The 25,115-nt window shown below is 37.8% G+C and overlaps 1 protein-coding gene across 1 annotated transcript in view; it reads right to left on the reverse strand.

The window, feature by feature from the left end:
- The window catches only part of PPM1E (protein phosphatase, Mg2+/Mn2+ dependent 1E), a 212,876-nt gene extending 203,571 nt beyond the window's left edge, over positions 1-9,305 (reverse strand). The window contains exon 1 of the mRNA XM_036879659.2: positions 8,638-9,305. Coding sequence (XP_036735554.2) covers positions 8,638-9,116 — 479 coding nt within the window. The 5' untranslated portion in view covers positions 9,117-9,305. The remainder of the gene's footprint in view (positions 1-8,637) is intronic.
- Between the last annotated feature and the right edge of the window lie 15,810 nt (positions 9,306-25,115).

The raw sequence follows: 25,115 nt of genomic DNA on the forward strand, positions 1-25,115 counted from the left end.
GAATTACTAAAATGGTCTCCCAAAGACGCCCTACTCTAATCACCAAAATCTGTGAATACTAACAAGATAATCACTCCTGTAATTTTGTTTACAGCCAGTTGATTTTAAGATAGCGAGATTATCTCAGTGGGGCTGGACCTGATCTAATTACATGAGCTCTGAAAAGCAGAGAGCTTTCTCTGGTTGGAAGCAGAAGCCAGAGATATTTGAAGCAGAAGTACTTGACATGCCATTGCTGGTTTGAAAATTGAGAGGGCTATGTGAGAAGGAACATGAGTGACTTCTAGGAGTAATAATCAGCCCCTACCTGATAGCCAGCAAGGAAGTATGGACATCAGATTTATAAAAGGATCTACATTCTGTTAACAACCTGAATAGGCTTGGGAAGTGGAGTCCTCCCCTGAGCCTTCATCAAGAGACCAGCCTGGCTAACACTTTGACTTAAGCCTTGACTTGAGACCTTTAAGCAGAACACCCAGCTGGACATTCCTGGACTTCTGACCTACAGAACTGTAAGATAATAAATAGGTGGTGTTTTAAGCCACCAAGTTTTGGTAACATGTTGCACAACAAAGAAAACTACTACCCCGTAAACTGTGTGAGGAGAAATTAACAATTCAATAATCTAAATCTAAAATCATATTATTCTCTAATCATAGAACAAAATCTAGGAAAAATAAATTCAGCGTGCTATTCCTCTAAAGGCCAAAGATATACTTGGTGATTAGAATGACTCATTTAAATATGACTTTGAAATTAAATGTCACATACATGTTATAGAATTAAAGTTTTAGTTGATAACTCTAAGTCTGTGGTATTCGATATGATTGCCAGTAGTCCCATGTGGCTACTAAATATTTGAAATGTGATATTCCAAATTGAGATGTGCTAGAAGTGGAAAATATACACAGGACTTTGAAAACTTTGTATAAAAAATGTAAATATCTCATTAGTAATAATGTAATACTGATTACATGTTTAAATGGTATTACACTTGGAGATATTATTTGGACATTGGGTTAAATAAAAGATGGAAACTAAATTCAAGTGTCTCTTCAATTTTTACAATGTGGTTATTAATAGAAACTTTTAAATTATATATGTGGCTCAATTATTTTCCTATTGGACAATGCTGATACAGACTGTCAAACAAGTGTCCTCTTCCAAAACGCCCTAAATCACAGTCACAGTCAGCTCTAAGTATTCTCCTTTTTCCAACATGGTTCATTGGCATTAGTGGCACACAGCTGTGTAAAAATACAAGATGAGTGGTACAGAAATTCAAATATTAGTGAGGACATGAAGAAACTAGACCTCTCATACAATGCTTTTGGACAAAGTAATTGGTAATATCTAACAACATAAATAGTGTTCATAACTTCAATCTGACAATTCCACTTTCAGGTAATCCCACTTCATACACCCAAGAAATATATGAATATATGCATAACAAGAGATATCCAGACTGTAGAAGTACTTATAAAACAGAGAATGTCAGCTCTCCACCAAGGTTCTGTGTTACTTTTCTAGAGTGGAGTTGTTTCTTAAATTAACTGCCAAGCCAGCAACTACATTTCCCAGTTTTGTTTGCTGGGAAATGTGGGTCTTGGGTGGTGCCACATGACTTGAATTCTAGTCAGTGAAAAATGAACAGGATTTTATATGGCACTTCTAAGGACTGGCCTCCAAAAACTTCCAACACCATTCTCCACTCGTATGTTTGCTGGATGGATATTAATGCCTAAAACAACTTTGGAAACCACAGACTGAAGTTGACAGGCCATCTATTAGCCTGGGCCTCTTAATTACTCCATAGAACACAGCCCTTCTCCATTTGAAGGTACTCTGAGCAAGAAATAAACTAACATATGTTAAGCTTCTGAGATTTTAGGATTTGGCCATTAGAGCAGCTAGTATTAACTAATACAGTGCGTAATATGCAAAAATCAGAAACAACCCAAATGTCTATCAATAGGAGATTGGTTAAATAAATCATAGTACAATCATACAATGGAATGCTACGTAGTAGCCAAAATTTAAAAATCTAGATCTGTATGTATCAACATGAATTATCTCTTTTTAAAAGGTTAGTCACAAAATAACCAGTTATGAAACCAAAAATAAATAAAAAGCCTACCCTATATTATATTGACCATACAATTTCAAGTGTACTAGAAACATAAAAATATAGGCCAGAAGGATACATTCCCAGAATTCCCAGCTTACCTCTGGGAAGAAAGAAAAGGGAACAGGTTCAGAGAGAAGAGTGACAACAAAGTCTTCAACTCCATCTGAAATGTTTTATTTCCTTAGCATAATCTTCAGCAAATACGATAATCTGTTGCAACTAGACACTGCTTTATTATTCTGTTATTTTCCAAATGTTTAAATTATTTCATAATACCAATAATCTCTTTTTATATATACCTGCTTAGAGGTAAACCATTGCTAGAACACATTTAAAAAGTATGTATCAAAAGCCTTAAATTTGTGAATATCTTTTAACATAGTCCTGACACTAGAAATACACTAAGAAAAGGATGACTATCACAGTATTCTTAAGGTCACCAAAAATTGGTACCACCTAAAACATCCAATAGAATTTGGACTAAATTACTGAGTATTCATTTAAAAAATTTCATAGACTATGATGGGAGGTAGGGTAAAATGTGGGGAAGTATAGATGATTGGCTACAAACTGATCAAAAACTGATCAGTGCTCAAGCTGGGTGACAAGTACACTATTTCATCTTTTATATACTATACATTTTCTATAATGAAAAGTTTTAAAATGTGGAAATATAAAAATCTACAGTTTTTTTAAAGCAGTTTAAAATAATAAGGGTGATATCTTTTTTTTAAATCTCTTAGCTCATTAGTTGGATCAGCAAACACTTGTGTGTTGTAAATGTGCCTGATGTAGAAATACAATGGCAAAAATGTAGCAAATGATCTAATGCAATTGCCTCCAAACACTTGCTCAACACCCTACCGAAAAATCTGAAGCATCATGAACTCCCAGTGTATGTATACTTTTCTCTCCCTCTCGCATACTACATATATTTTTGTGTGTGTATATATATATATGTACACATATATAAATTATATATACAACCCTGCATGCATGCATGCGTATATGCACACAACTTTCACCAGTAATATTTCAGCACTTTGACTAAGCTATATTTCACATAATCTGTTTAATAATTCCATTTTTGCTGATCTCTCATCAGATATGGTTGATAAAATTGATCACAGACATCTTTAAAAACAAATCTAATGTACCTAAGGATGGGAGAAGTATAGGCACTTAAGTTCTGTTGTTTCTTATGCTTGCATTACAAATATGTTCAACCTATGATTTTCTAGCAGGAATTTTTAGAGCCAACTGTCCATTTTGTGAGGGTTTACTTTGTTAAAACCAGGAAATAGAGTTAATAAATCCATGTAGTAACATGGGTAAACTGCTATACTTTCTAAAGTTCTGAAAATTGGAGGGAGGGTACCATTGTCAACTCATCTAGAGCACGAAACTTGCACTTTGTCAGATACCTCACTTACCATACCTGGCATGAAATCAATCGTCATACAGAACAAGCTGCTAATCTCAATCAATACATCATATATTAATAGCACTTAATTCCACATTTTGTATACAAGTAAATAGATTTTAATATTTTATTCCTTCACCCCAATAGATTATTTTGGGTACAAGGCACTTTGAAGACCACTGGTTTAGTAAAAGATAGAAGTATTTGTTGACAAAAAAATTATGAATTAAGCAAGTGCTACAAGAGGAATAGCATTAGACGTTCTGGAAGGGCACACAGAAGAGAAATCTAACTCACTGAGTGTGGGGATGGTGAACAAAGGAAGTAATGTTGAATGGAGACCTAAAGAATGGGTAAGATATTGGACTGGGTGAGACAGAGTAAGAGAACATGGTGTTCCAAGCAGAATGAATAACATATTACATACACAGCATTACAATAACAAACAGCATATTTAAACTAATATATTAGTAGTCTAATATAGCTAGAGTGCAGTTTCTAGAGGTGTAGAGGTGGAATGGAATGGGTAGACAGTGATGCAGAGGTAAGTATGATGAGATAAGATTACAAAGCCATGTTTGCATTTTATTTGGAAGGCAATGGAAAGATAGGCGAAGAAGGTGTAGTAAAGAATCTGGCCTTGCCCAAAGAGAGGTCTGGCCTTTATCCCCAGGTCCTGGGAGGTAATCTCTAAACCCTTCTAATTTCTGGACTTATACAAATATCTGTGTTATTCATAGTAGGGCCCTAAGAACACATGGTAATCAGCCTGACATCTGGGGAGGGGGACTGGAAACTAAATTCAACAAATCAGTAAATCCCACTAAAAACTCTGGACACCAAAGCTCAGGTGAGCTTCTTGGGCTGACAATACTCCATGTATACTGCCACACATGCATTCTGAGTGGGTAACACATCTCTGAGGACAATGGAAGCTTCACATTTGAAACCCTCCTAGACTGAGCCCCATCAATCGCTTCCTTTGGCTGGTTCCAAGTGGTATATTTTCCCAATAATGAACCACCGTATCTGTTAGTATAATAGATTTGAGTGAGTTCTGTAAGTCTCTCTAGTGAATTATCAAATTTGGGGATGGTTTTGAGAAACTCCCAAATTTATTACTGGTATCAGAAGGGAGGGGGGTTTTATGTGGACTCTTCCCTCAAACTCTGTAATTGGACCCTACCTCCTTGCAACTGGGGTCAGAAGTCTTGAGCAGAGATGGCGGAATGGAATACTGTGCCTTTAACCTTGCAGTTTGGCTACCTCTGGGTAAGGAGTAAATATGTTTAAGCAATGGGTGATACACTATCAACATAATCCAGATTCTAGAAAAACCAAGTTGGCTAGACCAGGGAGAATATATTGAAGATAAGACTGGCAAGAGATGACAGTGACAGTCGGAATGGAGAAAGATGTATTTATGAGATATTTACAATGCAAATTGACTGGATGTGACGGGTGAGGAGGAGATCAGGGATGGACCCACAGGAAGGAGCATCCGATCTTAGTTTTGTTTGTTACAGGAGACCCAGAGGCAGTTGGAGCATTGAATTCAGTTTTGGGCAGTTTAAGAAGCATTTTAGATATCTAGGTAGAGCCATTCCATCAGCAGTCAAAGCAGGGATGAGATAAGAGTTGGGAGCCACTAATATAACTACAGTAACCAAAGTCACAGGAGATATTGATATCCACTACAGACAATAAATCATCCAAACTGGAAAAAGTCAAGGACCAAACATCAATATGAAAGGATAGGCAATGTGTTAAAAGGGACAGAGAAGTGGCAGCCTGAGAGGCAGGAGAAAAACCTCAAAAGTATGGTTAACACTGAGTGGTTGGTATTTTCTTCTTTTTGCTAATATGAATTTTCTCCTTTTATACTGAACACATATCTTTTTAATAAAAAAGGTGTAGTTTTAAGTGAGTGACATATAACTTACATCCATGTATTTTTCCATTTATATATGTACAAGTGAGACACAGTTTAACGGTTTCTCACTTATCTTAAAGTCATCAATGATATACATAATTCAATAAAACTGAATTATTACTGTCTATATCAATGTTTTTCTTTTCTAAGGTATTTTTTAAATGCCCACCCTCATTACTACTGTAAGCCATGTAAAACCACTTAACTTTGCCAGACTACTGGAATATCTGTATCCCCTTGAAAAGTTTAACCCAAATTAAATGATAGACTTAGGGAAAAACTGCTCTAAAAATTTCGTGACATATAGCTCTAGTAAAGACTTCAGAATATGTGTTTCTTCTGGATTAAAAAAGATGCATCCCCAGTATAGCAGAGAGAAATACAACACAATATTGACCCATGCAACCTATCCAAGTAGACTCGTATTCACATGTGCTGTTAAGATGGGTTATAAATTTTTTATCTGCCAATTATTTCAAAGCTTTAAAATATCTCACCTCCATCTTTCTAAAGAGATTCTCTCATGAACCTCAGAAATCCTAATACGTCATTAGAAAATATTTAATCTCTTGGGGGACATTCAAGTTTAGATAAAGGAGTAAAACACAGATTTTTATACTAAAGATTCCAAATTATTGCAACTTTTTATTGACAAGAGACTAATTTAGTAAAAACAATTCTAAAGTATCACAAGACCTATTATTGATTCTTAAGGTTTAATAACTAAAACAAAATTGTTTATATGATCCTTTAAAAAGTATTTATAGCCTACAACAGAGGTCTTTCTCATTCAAGGTGATTTTTGCCATTTTTTAATTATTATTTTTCTTTCAAAATGTTACATGTTTTTATGTAGTAGGGAAGGAGCTTACGTATCTCCCATTTTTAAGTCTAAAAGCAAAAACTTACCCCAAATACTGCTTTCAAAAACTATTAAGTTACTAATTATAATTATATTTTGTTATATAACTATAAAAGGATTACTTTTGTCCATTTGATCCTTTACTTACCTAAGTAACTGGTTATCTCAAGCTAGTTCCTGAACTGAGTTTACCAAAATGAACTCTGTAAAATAAAGAGCTTGGACAGAAAAATTATCTATCTCTACAGTGTCTTCCAGTATTGATTCTTGTGACACGTGATATGATTTTCTTTATAAATAACCAAATAACTAAAAGTGTTAAAAGTATTTTTGTTTTTTACTCCAAGGGTTTTTTTGTTTTGTTTTGGTTTTTTGGTTTTCCTAACCTGTTAAAGATACTTTACATAAATAAGCCTGCCATTTTATATCTGAATAAAAATACATTAATAGCTATTGCACAGAACACAGTATAAATGATGAAATCTCTGATTTAAGGTGAAATAATATTTTTCAACTTTAATTTTGCTAGTTTTACTTCAAATGCAAACTTCTGTTCTCAACTGGCCACTTTATCATTTGAATACTTTTTCTAGTTTATATGGGTATTGAAATTAAAACTGATTCCTTTCCAATTGGAAAAGCACACATCTACTTACTATCATCGTTATATAGCTTCCATTTTTTAAAAAAGCTTGAATGGCAAATGTTCATGGTGGGTCTAAATTAATGACTTTTTAAAATGGGCCTTCACTAATGTTTAAATGTGGGTTTCTTTAATTCTGTAAGTGCATTTGTAAAGATCAGAATTGTCAAAACAGAATTAGTCGGATGCTGAGATAAATTCTTCCACTTCGGTAAACATTTCCATTCTATTTTAAGCAGAAAGTTTTAAGTGTCTTTATAAATCGAGTTTAAAAATGACCTAACCCTTTTCCTATGATAGTTTACAAACACTAGGAAGAAGAAATACTCTTAAGATGTCAATACTGTTTATCTCTGGGTGGTGGTATTACATGCCATTTTTTACATTTCCCAAAAGCATTATTACACGTAAGCGGATAGTATTTCAAAATTAGATTTTAAAAAGTTTATAAAGTGTGGGACATCAACACAATCCACTTCTGCAGGAGATATGTTAAATGCCTTTTTCCTAGCCACAAGCTAGGGAAACATTCTATCAGGAAGAATGTTTTGAGGGGGTGTCTGTCGGCTGGTTTAGATGAAGTTTATTTTCCAGGCCCTTCTTAGGCTTTTGAGAAAATTCAAGAAGCAAGTTTGAACTTAACTGCAGTGAATCTTGTAGCAGTAAACTTTTTGGGGGGCCAGAGAAACACCTTTCATCACAACTATCCGCAGAATGGCAAAAGACTTCCAGGTTTATCACTGTTTTCAGACGTGTTCGTACTCTCATCTGTCATTATTTCAGAACAATTTCATTTAGAATGAAACGCAATTATAAACCGTTTCTACTTCAAGCCCATAAAAAGCAAAACTGGCATCAAAGGTAAACAAAGCCTTCACCTTTCTATTTCAGACTTTCATCTGTGTAGGTAAACTAAACCATCTGCTTTCTCTCCCCTACCCCATCTACTTAAAGGACTGAAAATACTGCGCCTAATTGCAATTTATCAAACCAGTCTGACTTCGCCACTTTAACGAATTGCCACTCTTTCACCTGAAGGCTCGCTTGTAAAATTTTGCTTCCCATTCCCTCCCAATTCCTCCCCACCTGCCTCGATTGTGAACTATCAATATCTTTAAGACCCCAGATTTCCGTGTATTAAGCCATCTAAAGAGCTCTTCACTTTCAACGCTGAGCGCCTGACGGACAAGCTACTCCAGCCTCCCCCCTTGTGGACACGGGGCCGTTATTATCACCACTGCTGCGGTCACGCAGAAGAAGGCACCTCGCAGCTCAGCCTAGGAAGGAGTCGCGTCTCTCCGCCACCAAACAAGGGGCTCAGATGGAGGACAGACAGACCCAGTGGGAGGAAACCTCCCAGAGGAAGAGGGGGGAGCTGTCAGCCTGGAGGGGGACCTTCTGAGGCACGAAGGGGAAAGGGTGCGTGAAGCGGAGCAAGAAGTGGGCGGCCGAGGCCGAGCGAGAAGGGGCCGGGGCCGGGGTCGGCGAGGAGGCGCGGCGCCCGGCGGGCGGGGCAGCTCGCCGGCCACCGCCGAGTACGAGCAGCGGGGCGCGCGGGTGCGGGTGGAAGAGCGGGAAAGAGTGGTCGGGTCCGCGGGGGCCGCGGCGGGGACAGCGGGCCCACCCCGGCCGAGCCCCGCTACTTAACTATTTGTAGAGCTGCTGCAGGCACAGGTCCAGGCTCTCGCCCTCCGCCTCCTCGCGGGTGATACGCTCCGACAGCGGCCGCGGGAGCGGCGGCAGAGGCGGCAGCTGGGGCTGCGGCGGCAGCGGCGGCAGCACGGCCGGCTGCCCCCGGGCTTTCGCCGCCTCCCCCTCGCCCTCCGCCGCCGCCGCGTCTTCCTCCGCCTCTTCCTCCTCGGGCTCGGGGTCTCGCTCCTGCTCTTGCTCCTCCTCCTCCGTCGCGGCTCCCGCGGCCGCCTCCTCCCCGGGGTTCTCGGCTGCAGCCTCGGCCGCTTCGGCGACTCCCAGCTCGGGCTCGGGATCCGGCTCGGGCTCCGACTCGGGCTCGGGCTCAGGCTCCGGCTCCGGCTCCGGCTCGCCGCCACCGCAGGGTCCGCGAAACTCGCCCAGGAAGAGCTCCAGGAAGCGCCGGTAAGTTTTCTCCTCAGGGCTGCAGACGGCCATCGTGGCTCGTGCCCCGGGGCCGACCGGGAAGTGGGTGGGGGGAAGCCCGGCAAGGGGAGGGGGCTGCTCTTGAGCTCCGGGCTCCCGCAAGGGCGGTGAACCGCCGCACCGGCACGAGCGATCAGCACCAGGCTGCCTGGAGAGGGCTCCCGCAGGCGTGCGCGCCGCCGAGCGAGGACGTGCGCGGCCCGGGGGCGGGGCGGGGGCGGGGCGGAGCGCGCCTCCCCGGTCGGATCTGGAGGGAAAGTTGGTGGCGGGCGCGCGCGCAGGGTCCCGCGGCGGCCCACCCTCTAGCCCTACGGAGGCTTAGCCCACGCTGCCTAGAGACTGTCACCATAGCAACCGGCTCTAAAGAAGAATTTCAGGGTCCCTCCCGTCGAGTCCACAGAGTCGAAAGGACACGCGCGCTTCGCCCGCTCTCCAACTCTGAACGTGTTTATTGTATGGATAGCATGGCTTCAAGCAGCTCCGGGCCGACTAAGACGTCTCCAAGTGTAGCTGTTGCTTTCCACTCGGATTGGATTTACCTCAGTTTTCCTTAGCGGTTCCTGCCTTGCTTTAGCTTCCTTGGATCTGTTGGAAGGCACCACAGTGTGAATTCCTTTTGCTGTTGACACTAATAAGCAGTGGGGTGAGGGTGGGAGTCGGGGCATCAAACACTACCAAGTGGTAGGTTCCTTTGGGTACATTCTCCCATTTAATTCTGTGACGAAGTGGTGTTTTACACGTTTCTCAGAAAAATGTAACAGATTATGTCCTTGCTTCAAACTGTCAAATCTACCAGCCAGGACCTGGGAATTAGAACCCAGGTTGTTACCCTCTAAAGCCTTCAGATCTTTGTCCTTCACTGTCATCAGCCTCTGAAGGTTCCACAGGGCAATATGTCTAGAAGCCTTGTTTTTATACGGCTTTATAATTTACAATCCTTACAATAGCGCCTCAAGGTATAAGACATTACCATGACTCCATTTTATAGATGAGGGCAGTCAGCGAGAAATTGTAACTTTGCTCAAGGTCACACACAAGTGATGCAACAAGGACTAAATCCAGGTCTTTTCATTAATTTTCCAGCACACCAAAGGCATTAATTTTCCAGCACACCAAAGCACCCTGTTTAATCTTTGCATAATACATATACTTTATTATGTAACATGTATTTTCTTGTACATTTTGGTTGCTCTTCTTCCCCCCCCCAAGCCTCTCTTCTTTCTTAGATTGAAACTAAAATGACTTTAAATTATTCTAATTTTCTTACCAAACTCCACACAAACCTATTATTTTCAACCCTCACTTAGGGGGGTGAGGGAGAGAGAAGCTGTGTTGTCATACAGCTGTATAGATGGAAGCGTCATTACTGCATACTGCCATGTCCATGACAACATGTAATTCAGCAAAAACATAGTGATTCTTTCTTTAGTTTGAAAAATATGTTTACAAATTACCCACCCCATCCTCTCCATCTCTCCATTTATGGTTTTTGGGTTTCAGTTGGATTTAGGGTCTGAAATATACCATTTCTAGTCAGTTATTAATGAAAGAAGGAGTCTCCCTGCCAACTGTTTTCACATAATACTGTATTCTACATCCCTCACCTGATACTGTTATTTTAAGATTAAGTGGGTTGAACTCACTAATGTACGTTACGGCATCATGTAAAATAGACATCCATTCTCTCTCCTAGCTTGAGATTAAATAATACATGATAGAAAATGTATAGTGGATGCACATGAGTTCTCTACAACTACTTATTTTTGTCTCAAAAGTAAATGGAAAGACCCAGTACATAAGTCTGTTTCCAGACAAGCTAAATGTATTTATACATGTTTTGTTTAAAACATCACCAGTGTAGAGCAATTTCTCTGAGATTCCAAGAAAGTCTTTAAACTCATTTGCCTTTGTTTTCAATCCACCTGTTCATTTCCATTTCAGAATTTCTAGAAAAGACTGACAAAACTTCTAAGGTTGCAAACCTAAATGTCACAATTTTTATTGTGTCTAAGGTTGAAAACCTAAATGTCCAAAATTCCAACAACTATTTAATATCTCAGAGTTTGATGTGATGGCATTCGGTTCAAGAGTACATAGCTGTCAACTGTAATGATTCCTATCAAGCTACGCCTTCCTACTTTGCAGTTGCCTCCCTCGTCTAGGTGACATTAATTTATGACTCAACCCACATACCAAAGGGAAGTGTTACATGTTGGGGAAACATTACTACTAAGAGCAAAAGAACAAGCCCACACCTCTATATTACTATAAATCAGAGGTGTATTTGCTTATATTAATAAAGATATTCCTACACAGAAGATCAACATGGACCCTATCGCATCCTTTTAAGACAGTAGCTTTGCCAGAAGGTTGCTGATAACAGTGCTGGGATCTCAGAGCAGCTGTGTAGGATGATTTTGCCATTATCAAGAAGTCTTTTTCATCATTATTTTGCATTGCTTTACTTTCCTTTTCAGTCTTTCTCCTCTTACACTTACCTAATCCCCTTTCTTACTACCTATTAAAAAATACTGAGGTATGGAAAGCATATATATGAGAGGTATTTAAATTTTGAGTTTTTTTCCTCATAAAAATTGTTCTCCCTGTAGCCCGTAGCTCTTTGGAGGAAATGCACAATGTCCTTTCATGCACATTCATGGTAATGATAATATTTATAAGCTTAAAAATAATTATTGAGTTTAGCAGTTTCTTATCATATGACCCAGCAATTCCTCTACTAGATATTTACCCACAAGAAATGAAAATATGCCCACCAAACACATACACACAAAAAGACCTTGTACAAAAATGTTCACAAGTTTTATTTATAATAGCTCAAACTTGGCAATAAACCAAATGTCCATCAAGAGGTAAATGGATAAACAAATTGCGGGGTATTCATTCAGATAATGTACTAAGCAAGAAAAAGAAATGAAATACTGATAAATACAACATAAATGAATCTCAAAAACATACAGAGTGAAAAAAAAATCCAGGCACAAGGGTGCATACTATACGATTCCATGTATATGAAATTCTAGAACAGTCAAAAACTACTCTGTAGTGACGGAAAGCAGATTGGAACTGAGGTAGGTGGGGGATTCATGGCAAAGGAGTAAGAGGGAACTTGTGGCGTGATTTAAACATTCTATGTCTTGACTGGGTGGTTACATAGGTAGATTCATTTGTCAAGAATTATCAAAGTGTACATTTTAGGTAAATGTCCTGTAAGTAAATTTTACCTCAATACAGTTGATGATAAAAGCTAAAAACGATTGATTACTGTATTAGTCGCTGCCCTCTTTGTTCTCATAGCCATTCCTGCTCCCTTGCTCTGCTCTGTATTGCAGGGGAGCTGACCCTTTCAGGCTGTATTCACCAGATTCCTTGACCACTGACGCCCAGCTGTGATTTGCCCATTGGGAGGCACTGGCAGGAAATAAGGTGGGAAGGAAGAAGAAAGGCTAGGGCCTTCCTTCCCTGTCCCCAGCCTCAGTCCTAATGCCTGCTGCATCTCCTTTGTAGCTTTGCTCCCCCAAACATGTCCACTGTGTTTCCAGCTTTTTTGCCTGTGATACCAGCTGCTGAGTTCCAGAAACATCTTCCATTGCCTGCTATGGACTGAATATCTGTGTTCTCCTAAAATTCTTATGTTGAAATCCTAACCTCCAAGATAACAGTATTAAGAGGTGGTGTGCTGGGGAGGTGATTAGGTCATGAGGGCAGAGCCCTCATGAATGGAATTAGTGTCCTTAAAAAAAAGGTCCAAGATGGCTGGTTAGCCAGAGACGGGTAAGATTCCTCAAGGGAGGAACAACCTAAGACAGGCACAGTCGCAGGTGAGAAATTGGGGATCAACAGAGGTGAGGCTTAGAACCTCACCCACCCCCCTGGTTTGAGAGAAATCTTCTGTATCCGTGGATATTTTGTTGCCCTTGTCTAGCTTGGATTAATACTTAGTCGATAAGCACGGACTTGATCATCTACATTTGCCCTCTTACAGCACTAAATTATGTTTTCTACCTTTATCTTGCATCTATCTACCACTTCAGCATTTTATTTTAATAAATAAATAAATAAATAAGGGAGAAATGTGGGATTCACATATAAATCAAGTATAAAAATCAAATGAATAATCATATCTGACTTGATTCTTTATAGTTCATGATGTGTGATCAAAACCGAAAGTCTCTGTGATATGACTGCCCTTGCACTGTTCACCATGTAAGAACTTATTCACTATGTAAGAACTTGTTCACTATGTAAGAACTTGTTCGTTATGCTTCAGAAGATTGGAAACTGTTGAGAATTAGGCTCGGGGTTGATTAATGATTGTGCATTGAGTCCTCTATACAGAATTTTATTGTTGTTAACAACCATTTGATCAATGAATATGAGAGATGCCCTCTCAAAAAAAAAATTTTTTTAACTAAAAAAAAAAAAAGGTCCAAAAGAGACCCCTCTCCCCTTCTTGCATGTGAGGACACAGTAAAAAGACAGCTGTGAATCAGACACTGAATCTGCCAGAGTCCTGATCTTGGACCTCTCAGCCTCCAAAACTGTGAGAAATAAACTTCTCTTGTTTATAAGCCACCCCGTTCTTGGTATTTTTGTTCCAGCAGCCCAAATGGACTAAATTCTGTCTCTCCTTCCCTTCTGGCATTTTAAGCTCTTCTTGTGCTTGTGTAACCAATTCCCTGTATGTATTCTATTCTCTCTTTCTTAACTGGATCTTGATTGATACAATAACAAATAATTCTCTAAAGACCTTTAAAATGGATTATATATATATATATATATATATATATATATATATATATATATATACTATAAATGGATTAAGCTGACATTAAAGCAAGTTTAGGTCTCCAAAGGTACTACCAGAACACTGAACCTACTTGAAGTTAGCAGTAAATTATTTCCTAGAATTATAGTAACTTCACTAGTGGGGAAAAGGATTTAATAATACAGGTAACTGTTGAACCACAGTGTTGTATCCTTGAAATCAATATATGATGGTATATCAATACTTCAATTAAAAATATATATTTCCTAGAATTAAAAGCCACAGATAGGTTACAAGGGGTTGAAAGGGAGGAAGGGAAGGATGAATAGGTGGAACACAGGGAATTTTTAGGGCAGCAAAAACCATTCTGTATGATATAAAATGTGGATACCTATCATTAGATATTTGTCAAAACCCCCAGGTTATACAGCACAGAGTGAACCCTAATGTAAACTATGTACTTTAGCTAATAATAATGTATCAATATTGGCTCATCAATTGTAACAAATTTACCTCACTACTGTAAGATGTTAATAATTGGGGAAATTGGCTGTGGGAAGAGGGCATATAAGGGAACACTCAGTCCTTTCAACTCTTTTACTTATAAATCTAAAACTGCTCTTAAAAAGTATATTAACTTATAGTTAATAAAATATTTGATATATGGTGAATAACTGGTGCTATAACTAAGAAAAAACTATTCTCAATTTACATCTGGTTAGTACTTGCTTGGTTATGCAAGTCTAGAACATTCTGTCTATTCTAAAGCGTGACTGTTTTCTCTCTTTGTAAGCAAAAAACAAATATGTCCAAAAAAAGGCCTCACTTCTGTTATTGCTAATTGCAGTAACAGTTTATGGATTTGGAGCTGATGCCAAAACTAAGATGATACCAAAAAATATAATAAAACATTTTTTATTTTTGAGAAAGTGTAATAACAAAGTGTATATATATTACATAAAATCTGATCTAGAGCCAATGTTTAAGCCTAGGCCTAATGATGACTGTTAAATCACAAATTTGAAAGGATAACTGGTATATAAGTACTTTTTAAGATAGTAATTCAATTGCGTTATCAAACTGACTAGTAGGGAACAACAGAATACCTGACAACTGAAAAAACTGGGCACACAGAAATGTTTTCAAAGAACTTCCTCTTCATTTCTCCTCAGTGTACCCTAGCTACATCTTCTACAACCTAGATCAATAATATAACTTTAAAATCATCTCCATTTGCCAAGAATGGTACTGCTATATTAATTTTTATTCCTTTTCTATTGCCGGCTAATACGGTCATATTACAACAGTCCAAAGCTATCAAAATTAAAATTCACATCAGGTAATAACAGACCCAGATGATTTCAACAGGTTAAAAAAGAAGTGCCCCAAACAGGTTCTAACTTTCCTTCCTAATGCTTTAACCATTAATGATGGCATAGTTGTTTGAGGAGACGAAAAGAATTTTAACTTATGATGACAAGTTTATAAAAGAGGAAAAAGGCAGAAGTTGATGGTAATTTCTGATGAAGGTACTACAAATGACTAATGTGTGGTATGCTCCTTCTATAATTATGGTTCTTCTAAAATGAATTGACTTTATTTAAAAAATCCACTTCAATATTTTGCCATAGGTTTTCACCTTATAAAAACCAAAAAGTGCTTTGTGGTGGTAAAAATCTATGTTATTATCATCTAGTTTTTAATTCCTTTATGTATATATTCTTTATAAATATATATATTTACTTTGAATACATGCAAGAATTGAGAGTGATATTGATCATGCTCTGTCTTAGGCAGCAGATGCCCATTACCCATTCTGGAACATTGGTCAAAAAATCCAATTGCTTTTTTAAATGGAAATGAAGCAGGCAGCTACATATGAAAACTCTTCACAAAGGTGTCTTCTACGTTCAGATCATACTGAACACTGTACTCTTCGTTGAATGTGGAGCTGATGGAATTGAGCCACAATGACATTTGTGACTAGAAGGGAAGATGGAAATGATTCCATTAACCTAGAGTGCTGCAACATGGTAATCATAGGTGGTAGAATAGCTATGTTGGACAAAGGTAGAAGTGACTAAGCCATGCGGCACAGACATTATCAATTACCACACATGGTAACCATGCTGACACAATGTATCTTCTCCAGAAAGGAAGTAATTTGGGCATAGGAAGTGGTTTGCTGCCTTAGGAAAGAGTGATCTACAAATGACGGATCTGGCACCAATATAGCACAGGTGGTTTCCAGTACTCTACAGGTTGACAACTATTAAGATTTGATGAATCTCCATATACTTAAATAACAGTACAACATATTGCAGTCACTTGTACAAAGGCAGCAAATCAAAATATGCAAAATAAATTTGGGTTCTTCAGATATACAATTATTTATTTTCAAAATGGCTTTTTAAAATTGTAACATAAAATTCTGGAATTTTGTATCTCTGGAAATATGTGCCAATAATTTTCATGATTCTTTAAGGTATAAAGCCTATGGGCATGGGAAAATATTCAAGATTAAATCTAAGCTGTACTGGGAGATGAAATTAATACAATTTGTTCCAAGTATTGGCAAAAATACTGAATTTGAAAAGAACATGATGAAAACTGTGTTTTAAGAAAATTTAATATACATTTTTTCTGATGAGTGCAGGGTGGATTGAAGAAGAGAAATGGAAGGCTGAACGATCAGCTGGGCAATGGGATAGGACAAGATGCAGAAGAGAATGGTGTCGGTGGGAATGAAGATGAACAGAAGTAGCTAAAAGACACTAAGACACTATACAGGGAGATCTGAAACACCAGGAAGGTATCTGAAGACACAACCTAGGAAGTCCTGGCAACCCACCTAGAGAGGCTCTCATGTGGCTCTCCTCCCTCTCTCTTGCTGCATGACAAACTACCTCAAAATTTAATGGCCAGGACAAAAACCATTTTGCTTATTTTGCAGCTCTGTCGGTTGACTGGGCTCAGCTAAGTGGTTCTTATTTGCAGGTCTCATGATGCTGCAGTTACAGCAGTTGTTCAGGGATAAAGTCATCTGAAGGCTCAAGTGCGCTACATGTCCAGGTAACTCACTCACATTGTAATTTATTTATATTGAAAAATTTGAGTGGATCAGTAACGGATATGTAAATTGTGTTCAAGATATTAGTTTGATTGTGTTGCCAAACTGGTAGTAGAGCTCAGCCCCAGCTGTCGATGTTAATGCCCACACAAAACATCTCTAACATGATGGCCTTAGGGTACTCAGACTTCTTACCTGGTGGCTCAGGATTCCAAGAACGAGTGTTCCAGTGAATAAGGCAGAAGGGATATAACCTTCTATGGCCTGCTGTCATAAGTCAATAGCATTACTTCCATAGGACTCTGTTGGTCAAAGCAGTGACAGGCCCATTCAGGTTCAAAAGGAAGGGGCATGTCATACCCCACCTCCTGATGGGAGAAGTATCAAAGAATCTGTTCTAAAACTACCATAGTGACATTTACCTGCATGAATTTATGAGAAAGTTTAGCAACTTGAACTTGGAAGCTCTTTAGTTTGAGTGTTTCAAACTTAAGTACATGGAGGGATATCCTCTAAAAAATCTCTTAAGAAACTGATATATAAAAATCACAATGATGGGGGTGGGGCATGGGTGAAATAGGGAAAGGGGAAAAAATTAGAATGTTTGATATCTTGATCTGGGTGATGGTTACCTGAGTGCATACACATGTCAAAATGCACTGATCTGTACACTAAGATTTGTGCATTGTATGTACCTCAAAAAAAATTTTAATGAAAAAATTGTCAACACACACACACAAATCACAATGACAATGTATACATTTACAGTAACTATTACTTCCATTGAGACCAGACATTCATATTGACCTGGCTGTAACTAAAGTACCTGGGATCAAATTATCATCAGGTTAATAACTGATGTGTATGGAATCAGGTAAGAGTTCATTATGCTTCAAATACTTAATAACATCAAACTGAGATTGCCTGATGTCACTATTTCCACAATAGGATCCGGTAACGGGACCAATCGAAGAGGGGCCCTCACCCCCTTGACCAGGGCTTCAATGGTTACATAGAAGGTCGCTCCATTTTGGCCCTCATTTTTCTACTATACTGTATCGCTTACCACCACTTCTTCTGATTGACAAACGTTAAAGATAGCACCACAAGCCATTTCTCAATTAGAATTTCTAACCTCAGCATTATTATTATTTTTGTTAAAAATCATTGATATACAATCTTATGAAGGTTTCACATGAACAACACTGTAGTTTCAACATTCACCCACATTATCAAGTCCCCACGCCCCCCACCCCACTGCAGTCACTGTCAGCATAGTGAGATGCCATAGTGATTACATGTCTTCTCATGCAGTACTGCCTTCCCAGTGACCTGCCTATATTGTGACTGCTAATCATAATGCCCCTTAAACCTCTTCTCCCTTCCTCCCCACCCATGCTCCTGAACCCCTTCTCTTTGGTAACTGCTAGTCCCTTCTTGCAGTCTGTCAGTTTGCTGCTGTTTGTTCCCTCAGTTTTGCTTTGTTGTTATATTCCAGAAATAAGTGAAATCACTTGGTACTTTTCTCTGTACACCTGGCTTATTTCATTGAGGATAATACCCTCAAGATCTATCCATGTTGTTGCAAATGGCAGGATTTCCTTTTCTTTTATGGCTGAATAGAGTTCCATTGTATATATGAACCACTTCTACTTTTGTCATTCATCTACTGATGGACACTTAGGATGCTTCCATATCCTGGCTATTGCAAATAGGGTGGTGATAAACATAGGGGTGCATATGTCTTTTTGAATAAGGGATCTTGTTTTTTTTGTGTGTAAATTCCTAGGAGTGGAGTTCTGGGGTCAAATGGTATTTCTATTTTTAGTTTTTTGAGGAACCTCCATATTGCTTTCCACAATGTTTAAACTAATTTACATTCATACCAACAGTGTAGAAGGGTTCCCCTTTCTCCATATCCTTGTCGGCATTTGCTGTTCCTTGTCTTTTGAATCTTGGCCAGCCTAACTGGTGTAAGGTGATATCTCATTGGGGTTTTAATTTGCATTTCCCTGATGCTTAGTGATGGGGAGCATCTTTTCATGTGCCTATTTGCCATTCGAATTTCTTCTATGGACAATTGTCTTTTCAGAACCTCTGTCCTGTTTTTAATAGGGGGAGGTTCCTCAAAAAACTAAAAATTGAAATACCATTTGTCCCAGGAATTACACTCCTAGGAATTTACCCTAAGAATGCAGGAGCCCAGTTTCAAAAAGACATATGCACCCCTATGTTTATCGCAGCACTATTTACAATAGCCAAGAAATGGAAGCAACCTAAGTATCCATCAGTAGATGAATGGATAAAAAAGATGTGGTACATACACACAATGGAATATTATTCAGACATAAGAAGAAAACAAATCCTACCATTTGCAACAACATGGATGGAGCTAGAGGGTATTATGCTCAGTGAAATAAGCCAGGTGGATAAAAACAAGTAGCAAATGATTTCATTCATCTGTGGAGTATAAGAACAAAGCAAAAACTGAAGGCTCAAAACAGCAGCAGACTCACAGAACCCAAGAATGGACTAACAGTTAACAAAGGGAAAGGGACTGGGAGGATGGGTGGGAAGGGAGGGATAAGGGGGGAAAAGGGGTATTATGATTAGCACACATAATGTAGTGGGGGGGTCACACGGGGAAGGCAGTATAGCACAGAGAAGACAAGTAGTGATTCTATAGCATCTTACTATGTTGATGGACTGAGACTGTAATGGGGTATGTGGGGGGGATTTGATAATAGGGGTAGTCTAGTAACCATAATGTTGCTCATGTAATTGTACATTAATAATACCAAAATAAAAAAAATACATTTTTTCTGTAAGAAAACAGAATCATCACAGAGTCGGAACGTCTAAATAGGACACAACACTCAGAAACAAAAGTGAGAAGTTCACTATATAAAAATCAAACTTCTAGGAGGCCAAAAGTAAGACAAACTGGGGAAAATATCTGCCATATCAGGAAGGCCTAATACATTACTTCCTTCACATGTAAAAAACTTCTGCAAGTTAACAAAAGATCAACTACCCAATTGAAAAATATGAACAGCCAGGTCATAGAAAGGGAAACAGTAATTTAAAAGCAGATGAAAAGATGTCCAATCTCACTAATAAAAAGAGAAAGGAAGAAAATGTGTTAGCACATTACAATATGTCATTTTTATAAACTTATCAAATTGACAAATAAGATAAAATACTGTGTTGACAAGGGCTTGGAGAAGCAACAACAACTACTCGCAAACATCGCTGGTGGAGGTATAAAGTGGTACTTTATCTTGATGATAATCTGGGCAACATCTACTGAAATTTTAAATGCATATACACTCTGACCAATTCCTTATATCTTCATAAAATTTTTGATTAACCTAAACATCTATCAATAAAAAGTGATTAAATAATAGTATATTTGCACAAAGAAGTACCACACAAGAATTTTTTAACTGAGAAAAGTCTGATGTACCCATACAAAAATAAGATACAGATTCAGGTGTTGAAATTAAGATTTGGGGGCTGAAGAAGCAATATATTTTAGATACATGAATTAGTTCTGAAAAGTCACACAAGAAACTGGTAGTGATGCTTGTCTCCTAAAAATAAAATGAGTGACAAATGGACAGGGGAGGAAAAAAGTCTTACTTTCCATTGAATTTAAAATCTCATGCACATATTACTTATTTTTAAAAAGTAATTAATTAAAAAAGCAAAGACCAGAAAAAAAATTTTTCTCTTGAAGAACTGGTATTCTTCCTATCATTAGAACAAAAGAATTATACAAACAATTGTTTTTCACTTTGCCCTGGTTTATGGTTTAATACAAATTCTCTTTACTTTGCTACTTTGTTTGTCTTTTATCTGTGATAATTTTTTATTTTGGAAGTAGGTAGGACATAACTTCTGAGTTCTGAAGCCCTTCTGAGGGAACCCTACTTTTTATATTCTCGTAAAATAAGCTACATATATAATTATCACAGTAATGATGTGTTTAAAAAGTCACATCTTACTTAATGAGAATCAAATGATAGTTGAAGCACAGAAAAGCCAATGTCACTGGGGAACTAAATCTAAAAATAGACAAAGAAGTATATCATGGTCAAAAATACATGAAATCCTGTCAACATGTTTTATGCCAAAATCAGTTCTGAGGGAGCAAAATGTTCTGTAAATTTTAGCAGTAACAGTAAATTTAGGCACTGACGTTAACTAAAAATACATATTATCAACAGCCAGCCTCTCTTCCGCAACTCAATGTTTTTGTTTCTAAGCAATAGAACATTTCAGCATTATGTCTCAAAACTGAAATGTAATGAATTGGAATGAAAACTATTATTATTGATTTTGAAAATAAAAATGTAAATTTCACTTTTCCGTATTTCCAGTATTGCTCAAAGTGTGTATTTAATTATGCCTCTACAATAGCAGAAACCACTTCAAACAATGAATATAGCAACCATTTAGTCGTATGTTGGTTTAAATAAGGGAAAGGAATGAGAAAATAAAGTGCCAAAGTTGACATGGCTTATACTAATAAGTCTCAGCTAGAATTAGAAAGCAAGTCTTCCAACTCTAGTCTTACGTTCTTTCTACCAAATTATGGTACTTTCTACCACATTATAATGGATGGATGAATAGATGGAAGGAACTGAAATGTTATCACTGATAACTAGTTGTAAATATTTTAGTAAGAATATTATTTAAAAGAAAAATAAAATATAGCAATTACAGGGAAAATAAAAATAGCTGGTAGAAGACATAAAAATAAATCTATTAGGGTTAAAATTTAAGTTAGTAGGAACAGTTTGAAAAAATGCCAAATATAAGTCAACAGTCCCAAACTTGATAAACAATAAAAGTCAATGAAAGTTTCAGGAAACAAAAAGTTACTCATATAAATTTAAAAGCTGTTAAAAAAACACTATTAGAAGCAACCCAAATATCCACCAAGAGATGAATGAATAAACAAAATGTAGTATTTACATACAATAGGAAGTTATTCAGCCATAAAAAGGATTGAAGTTCTTAACACATGCTACAACATGAATGAACCCTGAAAACATGGCAAGTGAAATTAAACAGGTACAAAATAAAAATAATGCATGAGTCCACCTACATGAAATATATATATGCAATAGGCAAATTCATAGAAGCAGTAAGTGGATTAGAAACAACTGGAAACTGGGAAGAGGAGAAAACAGAGTTACTGCTTAATGGGTATAGAGTTTGTCTGGGGTGATGAAAAGTTTTAGGAATAGTGGTGATGGTTGCACAATGTGAATATAATCAATGCCATTGAACTGTACATTTAAGAATGGTTAAAATGGCAATTTTGTTATTTTATCTATTTTTATCACAATTCTAAAAAGCACAAAATTAAAATTAAAAACTATTTTATCACAATTCTAAAAAACAGCAAATTAAAATTAAAAACACTATATTTGTTTCATAATAATAAAAAGTGTCCAGAAATACCATCTTATGCATGACCAAAAAAACATCTGGCCATTTGAAAAGCATAATTTATTCTAAATCTTATTTGAAATATTTATTCATTGAATAAGCAATTGTTAAATGTGCATGTAATTTGCCTTTAGATCAATGGATGATGGAGGGAACAAAAGCAGACAGACCAGGCTCATTTACAGAGTTGCTAGAAGGATCAAATTAAGTAATAGTGTTTAATAAAAATCCTAATGTAATGTTTTTAAGTCATATATCCCCAAAATTCAAGCAAAGAGTCATTATACTCTGTGAAAATATACAATTTAAAAAAGGGGTAAAATGTTTGTAAAACCAAGAATTCATTTAAAAAAGTTATCTGCATGTTTGAAAAATTACAGACTTATGCCTTAGATATTGGTGGGATGATCTCTAAGGTTTCCTCTAATAGAAGTCTATAGTATTTGCATTTAAAACATTAAGCGTAAAAATAAACCAAAACAAAACCCAAATCCTCGGGTCATGTGAGCTTTAATCTATCTTTGTTGGGGGAGCATTGTGCTTTTTCCTCAGTCCTTGTCCCCACCACAACAAAGAATTGAAGGGTAGAGACACAGTAGTGAAGCTGAGTAAAAGTTTTATTTAAAGCTACTTAAAGAGAGAAAAAGTGCAGGTCACCTCAGCAAGGAGAGGTGCCTTGAAAGTTTGGAGAAAGTTTAAGATGAAAAGGTTACACACTTGGAAAGTGTGGGCAACCTCAGAGACTGGAGTGCCCTGAAAGGTTGGCAGTTCCCACTTTTAAGGATTCTTCAGGAATTTGGCTAAGGGCTGGGGGTGCAGGCTTTTTATTTATTAAGATATTATTGATATACACTCTTATGAAGGTTTTACATGAAAAAACAATGTGGCTACTACATTTACCCATACTATCAAGCCCCCACTCATACCCCAGTGCAGTCACTGTCCATCAGTGCAGCAAGATGCCACAGATCCACTATGTGCCTTCTCTGTGCTACACTGTTCTCCCCGTGACCCCCCACACCATGGGTACTAAACATAATACACCTCAATCCCTTTCTGCCTCCCTCCCCACCCGCCCTCCCCTTTGGTAACCACTGGTATCTTCTTGGAGTTTCTGAGTCGGCTGCTATTTTGTTCCTTCAGTTTTGCTTCATTGTTATACTCCACAAACGAGGGAAATCATTTGGCACTTGTCTTTCTCCACCTGATTTATTTCACTGAGCGTAACGTCCTCCAGTTCCATCCATGTTGTTGCAAATGGTAGGATTTGTTTCTTATGGCTGAGTGGTATTCCATTGTGTATATGTACCACCTCTTCTTTATGCATTCATCTACAGATGGACACTTAGGTTGTTTCCATATCTTGGCTATTGTAAAAAGTGCTGCAATAAACATAGGGGTACATTTGTCTTTTTGAATCTGTGAAGTTGTATTCTTTGGGTAAATTCCAAGGAGTGGGATTCCCAGGTCAAATAGTATTTCTGTTTTCAGTTTTCTGAGGAATCTCCATATTGCTTTCCACAATGGTTGAACTAGTTTACATTCCTACCAGGGTTGGGGGTGCAGACTTGTTAATTGGTCTTTGAATACTTAGAATGAACACAAGGAACTTCCTGCTCTGATTTCTCCGGTGTCTTGGTCTGGGAGCATATCAGACAAGACTGTCTGCCCAGCCCCCAAGGTGTGCTGAGTTATTGTGTTTCCTAAAGAGTAAGTTAAGAATCTTACTTCTCAACTTCCTGGGTATTAAAATGCAATCTTTAAGATGGAATCCTTCCTGCCTTTTACTATGTTGTTCACAGCTGGGCCTGCATGCTAAATTAGTTGCCTTGGTTGCAAACTACTTGATTACCACTGAAGGAGAAAAAAACCAGCATATAGGTAAAGTTAAAAATAAGCTGGGCCTGCATGATAAACACAATAAAGACATGGGCTATGCTGAGGTACTACCCTCCTTTATCTGGGGAATATTAAAATATTCCAGGCCAAGTTACTCCTGTCTTTTTGAGCTTTAACTGATTAACTCTGGGCTTTCCTGGCCTTATTCTATCCCCAGGGAAGATGCTACCCTGCTGTCTTTGAAGATGGGCTGTGGTCCAAGGATGCAGGTGGCCTCTTAAACATAGAAAAGACAAGGAAATGGATATCCCCCTAGACCCTACAGAAGGAGTACAGGACGGCTGACTCCTTTAGCCCTGTTAGCATCTTCCAGTCACTCTCTCTGTTTCCACTGCCTTCTCACTGTGACCCTCTGCTTCTCTTTTATAAGGACACATGTGACTACATTTAGGGCCCAGGCCAATAGTACAGGTTAATCTCCCTATCAAGTACCTTAATCACATTAGTATTCACAAATTCCAGGATTAGGTTGTAAATAGTTTACAGTCTCCAGAACTGTAAGATAATAAATTCATCCTCTTTTAACCCACTAAGTCTGTGGTGATTTATTATAGCAGCATAGGAAATTAATATAAATCATAATTTCCACTTTAAAATGAACTTATATGCTTCTTAGAAGCACTGTTTATAAGAACAAAAATAAAACTCCAAATATAAAAATCATGCATAACCATTCAATACTACCACAGAAAAATTTAATTGTGTTGCACATGAGGTTATATCAGGGTCTTTAAAAAGCAGGTTACAATATAATTTTTTTAAATGCTATGTGTTTTCTTTAGTGCTAAAGACTTGT

This window comes from Manis pentadactyla, chromosome 4, assembly GCF_030020395.1.
Source record: "Manis pentadactyla isolate mManPen7 chromosome 4, mManPen7.hap1, whole genome shotgun sequence".
Classification (NCBI taxonomy): Eukaryota; Metazoa; Chordata; class Mammalia; order Pholidota; family Manidae; genus Manis; species Manis pentadactyla.